The sequence below is a fragment of the Loxodonta africana genome, chromosome 1 (assembly GCF_030014295.1).
Source record: "Loxodonta africana isolate mLoxAfr1 chromosome 1, mLoxAfr1.hap2, whole genome shotgun sequence".
NCBI classification, from domain to species: Eukaryota; Metazoa; Chordata; class Mammalia; order Proboscidea; family Elephantidae; genus Loxodonta; species Loxodonta africana.
Window position 1 is genome coordinate 98,257,870 of NC_087342.1, and position 19,252 is coordinate 98,277,121.

General features: G+C 46.7%; 1 protein-coding gene across 2 annotated transcripts in view; it reads left to right on the forward strand.

Moving 5' to 3' along the window:
- The window catches only part of PNPLA1 (patatin like phospholipase domain containing 1), a 57,950-nt gene that overhangs the window by 32,042 nt on the left and 6,656 nt on the right, over nucleotides 1–19,252 (forward strand). The window contains exons 2-5 of one of the 2 annotated variants that reach the window (XM_003403944.2): nucleotides 1,392–1,624; nucleotides 3,016–3,081; nucleotides 5,645–5,854; nucleotides 6,907–6,967. In XM_003403944.2, coding sequence (XP_003403992.1) covers nucleotides 1,392–1,624; nucleotides 3,016–3,081; nucleotides 5,645–5,854; nucleotides 6,907–6,967 — 570 coding nt within the window. Of the gene's footprint in view, nucleotides 1–1,184; nucleotides 1,625–3,015; nucleotides 3,082–5,614; nucleotides 5,855–6,906; nucleotides 6,968–19,252 lie in introns of those variants that run through there. The other variant, XM_003403945.3, reaches the window with a different exon arrangement.

The window sequence follows — 19,252 nt, forward strand, 5'->3', positions numbered from 1 at the left end:
CATATCAGTAAAATGAGGATGGGGGGGAAGAAAAACGTTGCCATCAAGTCGATTCTGACTCATAGTGACCCGATAGAACAAAGTAGAACTGCCCCATTGGGTTTCCAAGGAGCAGCTGGTAGATTCCAACTGTCCACCTTTTGGTTAGCAGCCAAGCTCTTAACCACTGCGCCACCAGGGCTCCAGGATGGAAATAGCTACCTCATAATATTGTTGTGAGGATTAAGCAAGATAGCACTTACTGAGTTTAGAACCCAGACTTCTCTGGTGGCATTCTGGGAGTTGGGGGCTGGGGTTCACACCCTCCTCCGCCACGCCCTGAACAGCACGTCTGCCCTCCAGGCCCCACCCGGCGCTTCTGAGTGCTTGCCCTGCCCTGCCCCCAGTCCTCTCTGAAGTGGGGGAAAGTTTTGTCACCCCCCCCCCGCCGGGGAGGCCATCAGCATCTCACAAACCCTTTGGTGAAAACAGGGCCTTCTCCCTCTCTCAGGCTTATGAGGTTTTTAGCTGCCATCGAGTCAGACCCCAACTTATGGTGACCCCATAAACAAGGGGATCAGACTGTTGTGAACCATACGGTTTTCACTGGCTGGTTTTAAGTAGACAACCAGGCCTTTCTTCCTAGTCTTCCTTATTCTGGAAGCTCTGCTGAATCTGTTCAGCATAATAGCAATACACAAGCCTCCACTGACAGACGGGTGGTGGCTGTGCATGAGAGGCATTGGGGGGAATCAAACCTGGGTCTTCCACACGGAAGGGAAGCATTCTACCACTGAGCCACCACTGCCTCCATCTCAGGCCTATACCACGGGGCCATAAAGAGGAGATGGTGCAATGCTTTCAAGGCAGAGTTCACCTCCTCCTTACAGTTCACCTGCCTCAAGGCCAGCACGGCCTTCATGCCCACTAACTAGGTGGACACTAAGCAAGTGTCCTTGGGAGTCACTTGGTGAAGGCTTTCAACCATATCAGTGTTCTGATGGGAGCCCCATATAGACCAAGGGACCCCAAAAGAATATAGCTGTGGTGGTGGCATTTCAGGTATCATGACGGGAAGTTGAAGTAAGCTTTTCCAGGGTGGGAAAGCATTTCTTTAGGCCTCATATGAAAAGCTGTCATGTAGCAACTCCTGGACAGGGAGTCCGGACACCTGGGTATAGTTCTACCTTCGACCAGTTGTGGGCTTTTGGGGGCAAGTGACTTAATTCTTCTGTGCCTTGGTGTCCTCTTGTGCAAAATGGCAGGTCAACTCCTGAGACCTTCCTGGCTTTAGAATTCTAGCTATTCCCATGTTGGATGCAGGAGGACACGGCAAAATTACTGTAGCCCTTTCTTGGCCATTGTCCACTGTGTGAGGATGGTCACGGCCCTTCTCTCTGATTTCTCTGCAGATGAGTACCTCAGAGTCCTCAATGTGGCTGTGGCCGAGGTGAGGAAATCCTTCTTGGGGCCCTTGTCCCCATCCTGCAAGATGGTGCCGATGATGAGGCAGTTTCTGTACCAGGTTCTGCCTGAGGACTCTTACAAGTTCACCACGGGGAAGCTGCACGTGGGCCTCACCCGGTTCACGGATGGAGAGAGCGTTGTGGTTTCAGAGTATACGTCTAAGGAAGAGCTCATAGAGGCAAGGGGCCTGGGAGGCAGGGTCAGGGCCTGGGAGGTTGGGTCAGGGCCTGGGAGGCAGGGTCAGGGCCTGGGAGGTGGCGTCAGGGCCTGGGAGGTGGCATCAGGGCCTGGGAGACTGGGTCTGGGAAGGGAAAGTTGATGGGCTGAGTCTGGGGACATAGGGGGTGGGAGGGCATGGTTGGAGGCCCCTGCCTGGGGAATAGGGGCCTGGACTTGGGAAGGCAGAGTCTGGTCCTGGGGAGGCAGGATCTGTGCTGGGGAGGCAGAATAAGTGTCCTGGAAAACCAAAAACCAAACCAAACCCACTGCTGTCAAGTTGATTCCGACTCATAGCGACGCTATAGGACAGAGTAGGACTGCCCCAGAGAGTTTCCAAGGAGCACCCGGTGGATTCAAACTCCTGGTTTGTAGCCATAGCTCTCAACCACTACAACACCAGGGTTTCCAAAGCCTTTGATAAAAGGATTGAATTACCACTGAAAGGGTATCACTTAGAAAAACGGCTCTAACCCTAGCAGTGCACTGTTCCAAACTCTTTAAGGGCATTAACTCATTAATGTGTAATCTTCACTAATAATAACTCATAACAGAAACTCACACTCATAGAGAGTAGAACTGCCCCATAGGCTTTCCAAGACTATAAACCCTTATGGAAGCAGGTTACCACATCTTCCTCCTGAGGAGCAGTTGGTGGGTTTGAACCACAGACCTTTCAGTTAACAGCTGAGGCCCTAACCACTGTGCCACCAGGGCTCCCTTGGCTTTTCAGAGGTGTTGCCAAATTGAGACAAGGCCGGGCCATCCCCCAGCTGCTGGGACATGCCACAGCCAGCTGGTTGTCAGGCTGCGCCCTGGGAGTAGGTGACTTGGGTGAGGCAGTTTCCATCAGCTGTGGGATTTCTGAGGGAGGGACACAGCTGGGAGCTGTCAGCCAGGAAACTGGAGTGGCATGTTCCAGCAGCTGGGGGTTGGCAACAGCCTGATGAGGGAGTCTGGGCAGCACTCTACGGACCTATCGCAGCACCTGTCAGCCCCTTGTGCTGTCACCTTCTTGCTTTCTATCTCTTTTTGGACATTCCCAAGGGTGGGGGTCTTACCTTCCTTTGATTCCAAGGCCTGGCCCGGACAGGCACAGTAGTGGTTGTTGAATTCCACTGGATTCATTGAATTTAGGTGCCAAAAGGGACCCTGGGTGTCATTAAAGCCACCTTCTCCCTTTAAAGTTGGGACATCAGGCCCAGACTGACCAAGTAGATTATCGAGGACACAAGGCAAGGAACTAAACTGGAGGTTCTGCTTCCCAGGGAGGTGTTTCACCTTGGGTTTAAGGAAGACCAGGCACAGCCCGTAGGTCCCCTGGCATCTCAGCCCCTTGTACTGTCCCCACAGGCCCTGTATTGCAGCTGCTTCGTACCCATATACTGTGGCCTCATCCCCCCGACCTACCGCGGTGAGGTGAGTACTCCAGCATGGCGAGGGAGAGAGCAGGGATCCAGGAGACCCTTATGGCCCACATCTAGGACAGCAATGGGGTGGTCTCAGAATGCAGTGGGAGGACCAAGAGTTGGAAAGTTTCTTGTGTTTTTCCACTTAGTACTCCCATCGTACACAGATCTCTGGGGATTTTTGGTGGTTCAGTGGTAGAATTTCCAACTTCTATATGGGAGACCCGGGTTTGTTTCCCAGGCCAACGCACCTCATGTACAGCTACTGCCCATCAGTCAGTGGAGGCTTGTGTGTTGCCGTGGTGCTGAACAGGTTGCAACAGAGCTTCCAGACTGAAACAGCCTAGGAAAGAAGGCCTAGTGACCTGCTTCCGAAAGTCAGCCAATGAAAACCCTCTGGATCACAACGGTCTGACCCACAACCCTTCACGGGAATGGTACAGGACCTGGCAGCGTTTTGTTCTGTTGTGTGTGGAGTCCCCAGGAGTGGGGGAGCTGACCCGACGGAAGCTGACAACAAGATGAACTCCCCAGGCTGGGCTGAGCTTCTCTCTGGACCCACCAACCTGCTGACTCTGGTCTCAGGCAGACCCCCCCTTCTTTGATTTCTGGTTTTCTTCTTTGTGTGGAATTTGCTCTCGGCTGAAGGAATGTCCTTGTGGGAACCCAGATTGACAGTGGTGATTTAAGATGCCAGGGCAGGTCCCTGAGGATGGCCAGAGCAGGAAGACGTGGTGAGCGGAGTGGCAGTGGCCCCTCAGGAGTCATGGCTCTGGGCTGTGCCCCCCAGTCACCCCTCTGAAATAGTCCCAGATCCCCAGCCCTCACCTCTGTGTTCCCAAGTCCACGTCTCCCCAACATTTTCTGGAAAAAATGAGCTACAGTTTCCCTCCCTCTCAGCTGCTTCTAAATAGTGTCTGGGGCTGGTAGAATCTCTGTATCTCCAAAAGGTTTGATAGAATTTCCTGAATTTTTCTCTTGCCAATCGCTTCAGGCCACTCACATACAGACATGGAAGTGGGCAGAGCAGGGGGGCCTCTCCAGGTTCCAAAGCCAGTTCCTCTGTCTTCCTTCCTGCCCCCCACCTCCCCAAATAACAACCATCCCTCACTTGGTTACCAAAAATTATTGTGGATAACTTTGAGTAAGGAGAGTCTAACCTACTCTCCCTCTCATTTTATTTATAGAGAACAGGAGATGCAGAGATAAGAATTTAATTAGTTCTTCAATTTTTTTTTCAACAATAATCATTTAAAATTTAAACGTAATAAAAACCACCTAGAATTTGCCCCCTAACAAGTCAACTGCTCTCATTTTTCCAGGCTGCCTTTCATTCTCTGTTCCAAGTATACCCCATTTCTCCTAACCGAGGCTGAGTGTTTCTACTCTCCAAGGTCTCTGCCTCTGTTGGTCCTCACGGCACACAGACACCTCATCTTTGTCTAGTTGCCAAAACTCTTTCACTTCCCGTTCTTTATTTGATTCCCCACATCTGCACCTTTATGTACCGGCCTGGAATTAAATTCTCCACGAAGGATTTACTGAGCTTGGGAGGCCAAGGGTCCACAGGCTTGCCAGGCTTTAACAGAGAGCATAGAATAAAGATCCTGGAAGATCAGAACCAGAGCACTGAATGATGAGTCAGAAGGTACCTTTGAGGGCAGTTAGGTCCGTACATCACAAATTTTAACACGCACACGAATCACTTGGGGATCTTATAAAAAAATATATATATATGCAGATTCTGATCCAGTAGGTCTGTGGTGGGGCCTGAGAATATGCATCTCTAACCAGCTTCAGGGATGCCAGTGCTGCTGGTCCATGGACCACACTTGGACTAGGGAGGATCTAATATATCCCTTTCCATCCTCATTTTATATAGAAAGAAAATGAAGTCCAGAGATTAGGATTTAGCTGGTAGATGGGGCCTATGTCACATGCCAGCCCTGTGATTCTCAGGCACCCCAGAGGGTTAGAGCCTCGATATTTGTTAACTTTCATTCATAGGAGAGGAGACAGAAGCCTTGAGGGGGAAGGGCAGGAAGGAGGACACACAGCTGGTGATGGCAAGGCTGTGGTCAGGGGTGCTTTGAAGAGTGTCAAGGGTGCCTGGTCTCAAAGGAATAAGGCAGGTTGGACCTGTGGCAGTCTGGGGAGGTGGGTATTTCAGAGCCTGCTCAGACCCACCCTGTGTACACCTTCTCACAAGGCCATGGGGAGGCGCTCCATTCCCCAGCCCTACCCTCAACAGCTGAGTGGCTGGACAGGGTAGCCTTTAACCAGGGTGTGGGTGTTCCCTCCCCCCGCCTGACAGAGGCCTGGAGGCTCCAATCTCAGCACCATTAACATAACCTAGGGGAGATGGTGCAGGGATGGAGCACTGGGCTGGGAATTCAGAAGCCACTGTGGACTCACCGGTTGACCTTGGGCACACCACTCACCCACACCAGACCTTGGTGTCAAGGCCTGTCCCAAAGCCTCCCATGGACCCATTTCCTTGATGAACTGGCTGAGTGCTGTGAGGACCCCTGACCCCAGATGAGCATTTCTTCCTCTGCCCACCCCACCCACAGAGGTACATCGATGGGGGCTTCACCAGCATGCAGCCCTGTTCCTTCTGGACAGACTCCATCACCATTTCCACCTTCAGCGGGCAGCAGGACATCTGTCCCCGGGACTGCCCCGCCATCTTCACCGACTTCCGTATGTTCAACTTCTCCTTCCAGTTCTCCCTGGAGAACATCACCAGAATGAGCTATGCACTGTTCCCCCCGGACCTGCAGGTAAGAGGCAGGGATGGCCAGCCAGCCTGGGCAGGGTTGGGGCAGGCAGGGCCTAGGGATGGGATGGGGGAGCTAGTGAAACCCGCTTAAGTTCCCCTCAAGTGATCGCTTAAGCCTCCTCCTGGGCTTCATCCTGACTTTGCTGCTAACTGGCTATGAGACTTTGAGCAAGTCCCCTAAGCTGCCCAGCCTCACTTTTCTCCTCCATAAAAAGTGTTGTTGCCAGAACCCCTGATGGGAACGTAAACTGAGTGCTCCTGCTCTATCAGGAAATGCACAAAGCAAGGGTCAGCTCAGAATGGATTTTCCATTTTTAAAGGGTTGTTAAAAAAGAAGAAGAAGAACATGTGTGTCACAGAGACTATATGTGGCCTGCAAAGCCTGAAATATTTACTATCCGGCCCTTTACAGAAAAGGCTTACTGGGCAACGTTGTTGTTGTTAGGTGCTTTCGAGTCAGTTCTGACTCATAGCGACCCTATAGGACAGAGTAGAATTGCCTCATAGGGTTTCCAAGGAGTGGCTGGTGGATTTGAACTGCTGACCTTTTGGTTAGCAGGCAAGCTCTTTACCACTTCACCACCAGGGCTCCAATGAGCAATAGCTCATGTAATCCTTCAGCATCCTCTGATAGATACTATTATTATCCCATTTTACAGATGAAAGCATTAAGTCTGTGGGAGGTTACAGCTACAAGGCCAGTAAGTGGCAGCACTAAGATTTGAGCCCTGAACTCTAAACTCTGCTCTTCATTTGGCCCAAATGTGCCTTCTCTGGTTCTACCCTAAACATCGCACTTGTCCTGCCCGGGGGCGCCAATGAGCAGCTGTGAAGGGTAACATGAGCACAGCATCCCATGGACACATTATCAGGAATTGCTCCCCAGTTCTTACCAGATTGTCAGGAATGGGACACTGGATGAGTAAGTTTTGAAAAGCCCATGGAATAAAGCTCACTAGCAATGAAAGGTGCTGCTCTGGGTGAGGGGACAGAGGTTCTCTCTGCTGCTGCAGCCTTATTTTCCTGGTGTCCCCTCCCCACCACCAACCCCAGGTCCTGCACAATTACTATTACCGAGGGTATGAGGACGCAGTTTTATACTTGAGGCGGCTGAGTAAGTATCATGTGGGGCCCTGGGGGAAGGGGAGGCTTGGAAGGTGGGGGAAAGGCAGGAAGTGGAAGAGCTGAATAAAGGAACGTTCCCCCCAAATTTTTGAACCCAAGGGGCCCTTCACCAGGAGAACTGGAAATGGATGCAGGGACCTGACAGTCTGCACTGTCCAGACAGGCCACTGTGTCAGAAATTAGGGTCTCCATGGAAAAGGGAGGGTTTAACTGATGGGACAGCGTCTAGGGCATTTGCACAAATACAGCTGATCCCCGTTCTTCACAGATTCTGTATTTTCAGTTTGCCTAAAAACCAAACCAAATCCATTGCCATCGAGTCAATTCCGACTCATAGCGACCCTATAGGATGGGCTAGAACTGCCCCATAGGGTTTCCAAGGCTGTAATCTTTATGGAAGCACATTGCCTCATCTTTCTCCATGGAGCTTCGAACTGCCGATCTTTCAGTTAGCAACCCAGCTCTTAACCATTGCACCACAAGGGCTTCTCCTTCAGTTGCCTACTCACCAAACTTTATTTGTTACTCCAAAATCCATACTCAAGGCACTTCTGAAGTCATTCATGGACATGTGCAGAGTGGTGAAAAATTCAAGTCACCAGATGTGCACCCGATGTTCCCAACTGAGGTCAAACACGGTGCTGCTCTGCCTTCTTGTTTCAGCTCCGACTATAAACAAGTGTCATTTTAGCACCACATTTCTCACATTTTTGTGCTTTTTGTCAGTGGTTTCAGTGTTTAAAGTGGCCCCCAAGCATAGTGCTGAAGTGCTCTCTAGTGCTCCTAAGTGCAAAAAGCTGTGATGTGCCTTATAAAGAAAACACATGTGTTAGATAAGGTTTATTCGGGCGTGGGTGATAGTACTGTTGGCTCTGAGTTCAATGTTCATGAACCAATGATACAGGAACCCGATTTACAATGGGGTTCCTTTCCGACGGTTCTGTCATAAGTCGTTTCTGATATAAGTCGAATACCTTATTTATTTATTTATTTAGTTTTCAGTATTATTCTTTGGGGGTAGGAAACATTACATACAAACTTACAGATATGTTGTAATACATAAAAAATACACAAATCATAAAAATTTACTCCGAGAATGAAATTAACAACTGGTGCTGTGGATGGTACAAAACGCTGAATAAGTTCACTCTAGTCCTGGTCTACAATGAAGTAGGTGTCAGCGTCATAACAATGAAGTCGGGGTTGTAATGACTGTTGGGCACATGCACAGTTCAATTGTTGTATGTTGTTAGAGTTGATCATTGCCCAAGTGTCTATCCATTAGGGCTCCCAACACCAACACCAACACTGACTTCATTGCAGACCAGGCCATAACCTGCTATACAGCAGTGTTTTGAACAGTAAATCGTAACACTGAGCATCTGCAAGTGAACATCTAAAAATGATAACATCAGCAAATTAGGAGCTGCAACGTTGTATGTAGTACTTATTACTAACAATAAGATGTAAAAAAAAAAAAAGATGGCCGTAAATGCGGTTTGTCGTAACTCGAATACATTGTAAGTTCGGGACTACCTGTATTAAATAACATTAAATATTAAATAAGGTGTCTTTAAGCAGAAACACACACAAAACTAGGTAATGTATGGATTGGTTGATGAAAATGTTACCAGAAAACCAAAACCAAAAACTTAACCTATGTTTCCCCTAGGAGGAGTGGTTCAGTATTAGCTAATTCAGTGTTCACATGACCTTATAGAACATAACTACTGTGAATAATGAGAATCAACTCTATATTTATGAATTTTTAAAGTATATACTTGGGAAATATATAGCTCTTATCTCCCTGGAGAATTACTGTTTCATGTTCCATAAAGCCATATCGTTAGTGTAGAACCAATGCGATTTCTTCATATTTGGTTAAAACTTCGAGTGACATATAAATCAACAAATCAAAGAGAAGGTTCTTTGCCCTGAGTTTGGTTTGGAAAGTGTGGTCCCACCCCTATATGCCCTCTGTGTATTTTCAAGGCCGAAGGAATAATTCCAGAGAAATATATTAAATACTTCATGAAGGCTGTGGCAAATATCTTTGTTAAAATGGGGCGGGGGAGGGGGACTTTCCCCTATTTAAGGTGAACTCCTTAGAACATATTTCCAGAAAGAGAAATTACTGAATCAAATGGTGTTTATCTAATGTTATAAGCTTTTTTCCATGTTGCCACATAGCTTTGTAACTGTTGTTTGTATAATATTCCACCACAGTTTTATGGGAAACCTTACTTGATCATTTCTTTGAGTTTCCAAATGTTCGCTCTTATAAATAATGTTGTGGTGAATTTTTGTGCAAGTGGTTTTAAAAAATCCTTTGGAGATCAGATAAAAGGTTTGAACGAACATTCTTTTCTAGGATATACTCGCTTTGTTTTTCTTTAAAACCACTTCCTGCTTTCCCAAGCTCCCTTTTTCCTGTCTCTTTACTTTCTCTTGGTTCCTTTCTCCCAACAAGATGGGGCGAGGGCGGGAGAGCAGGATGGAGCAGACATGGGCTCTCAAGGAAAGTAGCCCTGAGGTGGGATCTCCACCTCTCCAAGGTGAGTGACCTCAGGAATATCTCTTCCTCTTTCTGAGTCTAGGTTTCCTAATCTGTAAAAAGGATTTGCATCCTGGTTCCCGACACCTGTTAACTGTGTGATCTTGAGCAAGTGATTAATCTCCTGGGGCCTTAGTTTCTTCATCTGTAAAAGGGGGCTAATTGTGGAACCTACCTCGGAAGGCTGTTGTGAGGATTAAAGAAGTGAAGACACATACAACCATTAGGACAATGCTCAAATAAATGGTAGTTGTTATTGAGAACATAAGAGTGTTATGTCTGAGCCACAGTCCATCCAGACCCTGCCCCCTCTGACTGTGGAGACAGACCCCCTCCCCTGACCTCTCTGCAGGACAGACTCCTCCTAATCCTGCTTCTTCTCTGTTAACTCCCCCCATCCTCCACATTTACACAGGTGACAGCTGAGAAAACTGAGCCCTAGTGTCCAAAGACCAATGACCTAAGGGGGCATCATAGGGGTTGGGGTTGGGCTTCATCTACAGAGCCTTGTTAATAAGAGGGGCTGGCTAGGGCCTTGGGTCTTTTCTGCTACCATCTGCGGTACCCCCTCCATTCCTTTTCCTCAATGGTAGTGTGTCTTAGGGAGTTGGGATTTGGGAGGTGTGACGGTTAAGGTTGTGTGACAGCTTGTCTGGGGCATGATTCTCAGTGGTTTGTCAGTTATATGATGATGTAGTTTGGCAGTCATGTAATGATATAATTTGGCAGTTATGTAATGATGTAGTCATCTTCCATTTTGTGATATAGTGTAATCACCTCCATGATGTGATCTGATGTGATCAGCCAATCAGTTGTAAGGGGAGTTTCCTCAGGGGTGTGGCCTACAGCCAATATATATGGACTTTCTGGTAAAGCTTGCTGGCTTTTACTCACTCTGAATCCTGCATCTAGCTCATCATCACCTGGTCTCTGGTTCCTGGGGCTTGAGACAACGGCCGGCCATCTGACCTGCTGAACTTGGATTCTTCAGTCCCTGTAGCTACATAAGTCACGAGAAGCCTCCAGCCTGATGCCTGACCCACAGACTTGGGACTTGCCAGCCTCTACAATCACATGAGCCATTTCTTTCACTGGTTTTGCTTCTCTAGAGAACTCAGCCTAAAACATTTTGTACCAAGAGGTTCTAGAGAAGCAAAATTGTAAGATGACTTTTCTAAATTGGTTCTCAAGTCTGGCTGGTCTTGAAGAAGTCGATGACTCTGCTTCCAGTAGTAAAAAGGGCACTGCTAATCCATGGCATGAGGTGGCAATAGAAATACACAAAATATCACCACCTATAGATCAAGTATTGGTGAGAGGCAAGGCTCTGCGAAATCGCATGCTTGATACTTTTCTACGAATTAGTCAGAATGAGAAGTATAAAGAAGCTTGTTGGTTGGTCCTACGTTTGCTAGACAAAGTGGTAAAAGAAAAAGATGAGCTCAGGGCTTCAGAGTCACAGCTCAAGCACTTTATAAATAACCTCAAAGCTGCCACGTGTGCCCTGAAAGAAAGCCTTATTTCTTTTAGTAACAAGCTGATATTGCCAAAAAATCAAACCAACAGTCTTACTGTAAGAGTGGCTGAATTAAAATGCCAATGAATTCCCAACCTCAAATGGTTTCTGAAGTTAAAGTGAGGACATTGATCGGGAAGAAATGAGATCCTGAAACTTGGGATAGGGACATATGGACAGATAATCAGGAAGCTGGGGACACTGAACCCCTAAATTCCATTGAATTACTCCTGCCAACAGAACCAGCCCTCTTACTCCCATCTGAAGAGATTACTCCCTCTTTGTCTGCTAAGATTTCTTCTCCAGTAAAACCATTAAACCCTCCATTCCCATCTAATGAGATTAACCCAACTGTGTCTGAAGAGCCTTTGTCCAAGTCATCATCTGGGGAGACATCTGAGTCATTTCCTGGAGTATTGCCTGAGGCAGATGCCTTACAAGACACCGCTGAATGTTCTCAAAACATCCCACAACACCCATTTTTTTCCCTAGATCTATAACTAGTCTTAAGTCCCAGTGAGCCCCAAAAGGGTGAAGTACAAAGTGTGACCCAGGAGGAGGTATGCTACACTCCAAAAGAAATGCTTGACTTTTCTAATATGTACAAACAGAAACCTGGGGAATATGTGTGGGAATGGCTATCAAGGGTGTGGAATAATGGTGCAAGGAACATAAAGATGAATCAGTCTGAGTTTATTGATAAGGACTCTCTAAGCAGAGATTCTTCATTCAGTGTTTCAGCTCCAGAGGTTAGGAAAGTATCTAATAGTTTATTTGATTGGTTCACTGAAGCATGGATTACTTGATGGCCTACACTAAATCAAGTTGAAGTACCAGACCTGCCATGTATACTGTAGAAGAAGGTATTCAAAAGCTTAGGGAAGTTGGCATGTTAGAGTGGATTTATCAGATTAAACCCACAGACCCAATACAGAGTGCCCAGTGGACACACATTTTACTACATGGTTAAGAACAAATTTGTGAAGGTAGAACCAGCATCCTTGAAGACTGCTATGATTGCTATTTTATGTAAGTCAGATTTGACAGTAGGAATGGCCCTAACTGAATTAAGACACCTAACTATAGTGGAGCTGTTTGGACCCCACAATGGTAGGGACCAAATGGCAGCACTCAATCAACAAAGTGGGCATTTTTACCACAATGGACAGTGGATCAAAACAGTAATCAGAATAGTCTGACTCATACGGACTTATGATGTTGGCTACTTAGTCATGGTGTCCCTAGGAGTAAAACAGGTGGGAAAACCTACTAAATATTTACTTGATCTGTACAGGCTGAAAAGTTCTAGGCCAAGTGAAGGGCAGTCTACCTCAGATTGCTGGATCAGATTGCCCCTCAATCAGTTCCCAGACTTGAGCCACTTTACAGACCCACAAGCACTTGAATGAAGGGGGGTCCGGGTCCCCTTGAGGAAGGTTCCCAGTGTACTGCCAAAAATTTATGCTGTTAATGTTTTCTCAGCCTCCCCCAAAGCGATCTATGGCCTTTTATGAGAGTGATTGTTCGTTGGGGAAAAGGAAATAATCAGACTTTTTGAGGATTACTAAATACTGGCTGTGAACTGCCACTGATTCCAGGAGACCCAAAAAGCCATTGTGACCCACCAGTCAGAGTGGGGGCATTTGGAGGTCAGAGTATTAATGGAGTCTTAGCTCAGGTTCATCTCACTGTGGGTCCCCAAACCCATCCTGTAATGATTTCCCCAGTTCCAGAATGCATGGTTGGAATAGATACACCAAGCAACTGGCAGAATACCCATATTAGATCCCTGACAAGTGGAGTAAGGGCTATTATGGTAGGAAAAACCAAGTGGAAGCCATTAGAACTGCCTCTACATAGGAAAATAGTGGCAGTGCCATATTCCTGGAGGGATTGCAGAGACTACTGCCACCATTTAGGACTTGAGGAATGCAGGGGTGATGATTCCCACCACATACTCATTCAACTTGTCTACTTGGCCTGTGCAAAGCACATGTGGATCTTGAAGAATGACAGTGGATTATTGTCAATTTAACCAGATGGTGATTCCAATTGCAGTCGCTGTTGGAGATGTGGTTTCACTGCTTGAGTAAATTAATACATTTCCTGGTACGTGGTGTGCATCTACTGATCTGGCCAATGCCTTTTTCTCAATTCTAGTTTCAAAGGAACACCAGAATGCCTGAAGAGCTGGCGAGGCCATCAATAAACCTTACTGTCCTACCTCTGGGGTATATCAACTCTGCAGCCCTATATCATAATTTAGTCCGCAGAGGCCTTGATTGCCTTACCCTTTCACAAGGCATCACATTGGTCCATTACATGGATGACATTATGCTTATTGGACCTAGTAAAGAAGAAGTATCAATGGCTCTAGACTTATTGGTAAGGCATTTATTTGTGTGCTAGAGGGTGGGAAACTAATCCAACAAAAATTCTGGCACCTTCCACCTTGGTGAGATTTCTAGGGGTCCAGTGGCATGGGGCACTTCACGATATTCCTTCTAGAGTAGAGGATATGTTATTGTATCTGGCCCCTCCCACCACTAAAAAAGAGGCACAATGCCTAACGGGCCTCTGTGGATTTTGGAAGCAATGTATCCCTCAACTGGTGTGCTACTCTAACCTATTTATCAAGTGACTCAAAAAGCTGCTAAGATAAGGCTCTGCAACAGGTTCAGGTTGCTGTGCAAGCCACTCTGCCACTTGGATCCTATGATCTATCTGATCCAATGGTGCTTGAATTGTCAGTGACAGATAGAGATGCTATTTGGAGTCTTTGGCAGGCCCCTATTGGTGAATCACAGTGCAGACCCTTAGCATTTTGGAGCAAAGCCCTGCCGTCCTCTGCACTACTCTCCTTTTGAGAACCAGTTTTTGGCCAGTTGTTGGGCCTTAATAGAAGCTGAACACTTAACCATGGGCCACCAAATCACCATGCCGTCTGAGCTGCCCATCATGAACTGGGCGTTGTCTGATTCACAGAGCCATAAAGTCAGATATGCACAGCAGCCCAACCCAAACCCACTGCCGTCAAGTCGATTCCGACTCATAGCAACCACTCCATCATTAAATGGAAGTGGTATGTACGAGATCGAGCCCAAGCAGGACCTGAAGGCACAAGTAAGTTGCATGACAAAGTGGCTCAAATACCCATGCTTTCCACTTTCACATTACCTTGCATCTCCCAGTCTGCATCTATGGCCTCATGGGGATTTCCCTATGATCGGTTCACTGAAGAGTGGAAAACTCATGCCTGGTTTACAGATGGTTCTGCACAATGTGCAGGCACCACTCAAAAGTGGACAGCAGCAGCACTACAGCCCCTTCCTGGGACCTTCTTGAAGGACAGTGGTGAAGGGAAATCCTCACGATGGACAGAACTTAGAGCAGCACACCTGGTTGTTCACTTTGCTTGGAAGGAGTAATGGCCAGGTATGCAATTGTATACTGATTCATGGGCTGTAGCCAATGATTTGCTGAATGGTCAGGGACTTGGAAGGAACATGATCGGAAAATTGGAGACAAGGATTTATGGGGAAGAGGTATGTGGATAGACCTCTCTGAATGGGCCATTGAAATGAAGATGTTTGTGTCTCATGTGAATGCTCACCAAAGGGTGACCTCAGCAGAGGAGGGTTTTAACAATCAAGTGGATAATGTTCTGTGGAAATCAGTCACCCTCTTTCACCAGCCACTCCCGTCATTATTCAATGGGCCCATGAACAAAGTGGCCATGGTGGCAGGAATGGAGATTATGCATGGGCTCAGCAACATGGACTTCCACTCACCAAGGCTGACTTGGCTACAGCCACTCCTGAGTGCCCAATCTACCAGCAGCAGAGACCAACACTGAGTCCCCAGTGTGGCACCATCCCTCAAGGTGATCAGCCAGCAACCTGGTAGCAAGTTGATTACATTGGACCACTTCCACCATGAAAATGGCAGCATTTTGTTTTAACTAGAATAGACACTTACTCTGAATATGGATTTGCCTTCCCTGCAAGCAATGCTTCTGCCAAAACTGCCATCTGTGGACTTTCAGAATGCCTTATCCACCGTCATGGTATCCCACACAGCATCACTCAAATCAAGGAACTTACTTCCCAGCAAATGAAGTGTGGCAATGGGCCCGTGGCATGGAATTCACTGGTCTTACCATGTTCCCTATCATCCTGAAGCAGCTGGCTTGGTAGAACGACAGAATGGCCTTGTAAAGACACAATTACAGTGCCAGCTAGGTGGCAATACCTTGCAGAGCTGCGGCAGTGCTCTCCAGGAGGCCGTATGTGTTCTAAATCAGCGTCCAATATATGGTGCTGTTTCTCCATTGCCAGGATTCAAGGGTCCAGGAATCAAGGGGTGGAAATGGGAGCAGCACCACTCACTATTACACCTAGTGACCAACTCACAAAATTTTTGCTTACTGTCCCCATAACCGTATGCTTTGTGGGTCTAGAGGTCTTAGTTCCAAAGGGAGGAATGCTCCCACTAGGAGATACAACACTGGTTCCACTGAACTAGAAGTTAAGACTGCCACCCAGCCACTTTGGGCTCTGCATGCCTCTGGATCACAGGCAAAAAAGGCAGTTACTGTATTGGTTGGTGTGATTGGTCCTGGTTACCAAAGGAAATAGGATTGATATTTCATAATGGAAGTAAAGAAGAATATGTTTGGAATACAGGCAATCCCTTAGGACATCTCTTAGTACTACCATGTCCTATTTTTAAAGTCAGTGCAAAACTACAGCAACCCAATTTCAACATGACTACTAACGGCCCATACCCTTCAGGAATGAAGGTTTGGGTCACCCTGCCCAGCAAAGAACCACAACCAACTTGCTGAGAGTAAAAGGAATATGGAATGGGTGGTGGAAGAAGGTAGTTCTAAATACCAGTCATGACCACATGACCAGTTGCAGAAATGAGGACTGTAATTGTTATGAGTATTCCTCCCTTGTATGTGTTCATCAAATATTTTTGTTTTCTTCACATATGAATTATAAGATTTAAATGGGCTAATGTGTTTTTGGTTGTATGCATGTTAGTTGTATCATATTAGGTGTAAGAGTGACTTTGTAATTATCTTTATTTGGGTATTTTGCATGGTTTAAGGAGATGCTTACAAGTGCCAAGTTGACAAGGGGTGGACTGTGATGGTTAAGGTTGTGATGGTTAAGAACTTGGCTGGGCCATGATTCGCAGTGGTTTAGCAGTTATGTAAAGATGCAGTTTGGCAGTTATGTAATGATATAGTTATCCTCCAATTTGTGATATAATATAATCACCTTCATGATGTGATCTGATGTGATCAGCCAATCTATTATAAAGGAATTTTCCTTGGGGCATGGCCTGCATCCAATATATATGGACATTCTGGCAAAGCTTGCTGGCTTTTGCTCACCCTGGATCCTGCATCCAGCTTGTCATCATCTGACCTCCAGTTCTTGAGACTTGAGCCACCAGCCTGCCGTCTGACCTGCCGATCTTGGGTTCTTCAGCCCCTTGAACCTATGTGAGTCAGGGGAAGCCTCCAACCTGACACCTGACTCATGAACTTGGGACTTGCCAGCCTCTATAAGCATATATATATATATATATATATATATATATATATATATCTCATATATACCATATATATATATATACACACCACATATATATAACCAAAAACCAAACCCACTGCGGTCAACATACCATGTATATATACACACACATATATACACCGTATATATACAGACCATATATATACACACACCATATACATTGTACACACCATATGTATATACACACACCATATATGTACATATACATATACACATACATATAGGCCCGTTGCCATGGAGTCAATTCCGACTCACAGCAACCCTATAGGACACAGTAGAACTGCCCTACAGAGTTTCCAAGGAGCACCTGGTGGATTCAAACAGCCTACCTTTTGGTTAGCAGCCATAGCACTCAACCACTACACCACCAGAGTTTCCATATACATGCATACATATATACGCATGTATGTATGTGTGTGTATATATATACATATGCTTCACTGGTTTTACTTCTCTAGAGAGCCTAGTCTAAGACATCAGGGTCACCTGATTTGGCAGTTGGATCTCAGAGCAGATACTGATTCCCTGCCCTGGGGGACCCTTCTCCACCTCTGGTTACAGCTTGGCTACCTAGCTACCTCCACACCTGTCTCACCTGTCTTTCCTAGAAACTATTCTCCTTTTCCACTCAGGGAAAGCTACAAAGTAGGTTGTTCAACATCTCTAGTCTCAATGTTTCTCAAGAGCCCAATCCTCCCACTTTCTGGAAACCCCGTGCCCTCTCACCCACCCCCCAACCTTCCGCCTTTAGCTGGGCATGGACATTTTGACAGATATGAATGGTAGCCCTAAACCCATTCAGGAAGGATGGAATTCTAATGGTGGTATTTCAGGCATCATCAAAAAAAGTGGAGAGGTACATGAAGGATGAAGGTTTTCCTCATAGCCCTGGAACCACTCCAAGTAGGAACAAACACAGCTTTTAAGGAAGAAAATGTCTTGCGCTGGCTACCAGCTATTTTTTAAAATAATTTTTATTGTGCTTTAAGTGAAAGTTTACAAATCAAGTTAGTTTCTCACACACAAACTTATATACACCTTGCTACATACTCCCGATTACTCTCCCCCTAATGAGACAGCCCACTCTCTCCCTCCACTCTCTCTTTTCGTGTCCATTTCGCCAGCTCCTAACCCCCTCTACCTTCTCATCTCCCCTCCAGGCAGGAGATGCCAACATAGTCTCAAGTGTCCACCTGATCCAAGAAGCTCACCCCTCACCAGCATCCCTCTCCAATCCATTGTCCAGTCCAATCCCTGTCTGAAGAGTTGGCTTCGGGAATGGTTCCTGTCCTTGGCCAACAGAAGGTCTGGGGGCCATGACCACCGGGGTCCTTCCAGTCTCAGTCAGACCATTAAGTCTGGTTTTTTTATGAGAATTTGGGGGCTGCATCCCACTGATCTCCTGCTCCCTCAGGGGTTCTCTGTTGAGCTCCCTGTCAGGGCAGTCATCGGTTGCGGCCAGGCACCATCTAGTTCTTCTGGTCTCAGGATGATGTAGTCTCTGGTTCACGTGCCTCTTTCTATCTCTTGGCTACCAGCTATTTTTGCTTTCTCTTCCAATTTGGCTTTTCTGGTCCAGATTTTGCCTTCACCACCTAAATCCTCTTGGGTTTGGTAGGGCTGGAATTTTCTCCTGACTCCAGGGGGGAGCAGGAGCTACTGATGAATCTTGAGAAATTGTGGTTGGTGCCCAGAGCCACCTCTTATTCCCCACCTGCCTTCTGAGAACAGAGAAGGGATCCGCCCCAGCCCACAGCCCCTGCCTGCCTGCCCCCGGATGGGCATCAGCTCCTGAAGGAAGCCACACCCTCAGGGTGTCACTCTCAACTCTTCACTCGAGTCCTGGCATCCTCTTTTTCCTTCCTTCTAAAGGACCCACATCCACCTAATTATTCCTGATGCCAGCAAGCCACCCTCTCTGCCTTGGCCTCCCCTGGCAGCAGCCTTTTGCCAAAGGGAAGGGTGCTGCTTGTTGGTGTGCTTGAAAATCCATATTCCCCATGCAGACCTGTGAACTTGGGTGTCAGAGCTCAGGGAATGCCAGGTCTACAATATCACCCAGCTCCAGGCATGCTAGGCCAGACCTTCCTTTCCTCCCCCACTTCCTTCCCTCCATCGTTCCTTCCCTCCCTTCCTCCCTCTCACAATTTGATACATTTTGACATATATATGAAACCATGACCACAATCAAGATAGTGAACAATCCGTCACCCCAAAAATCTTCCTCATGCCCCTTTGTGATCCCTTCTACCCTCCTATTTCCACCACCTCCACCCCATGCCCAAGCAATCCCTGTTCTGCTTTCCATAAACTGTCCATTAGTTTGCATTTTCATATTAATGGAATCTTACAGTATATAAAAAAAAAAATTATCTTTCCACTACAGTATGAACTCTTTTTTTCCTGGATTCTTTAACTCAGCATAATTATTTTGAGACTCATTTACTTTATTGCATACCCATAGTTCACTTCTTTTCACTGCTGAGTGGCATTCCGTTGTATGGACATACCATAGTTCATGTATCCAGTTACCTGTTGATGGACATTTGGGTTGTTTGGGACTATAATAAGTAAAAGTGCTATGAATATGCATGTATA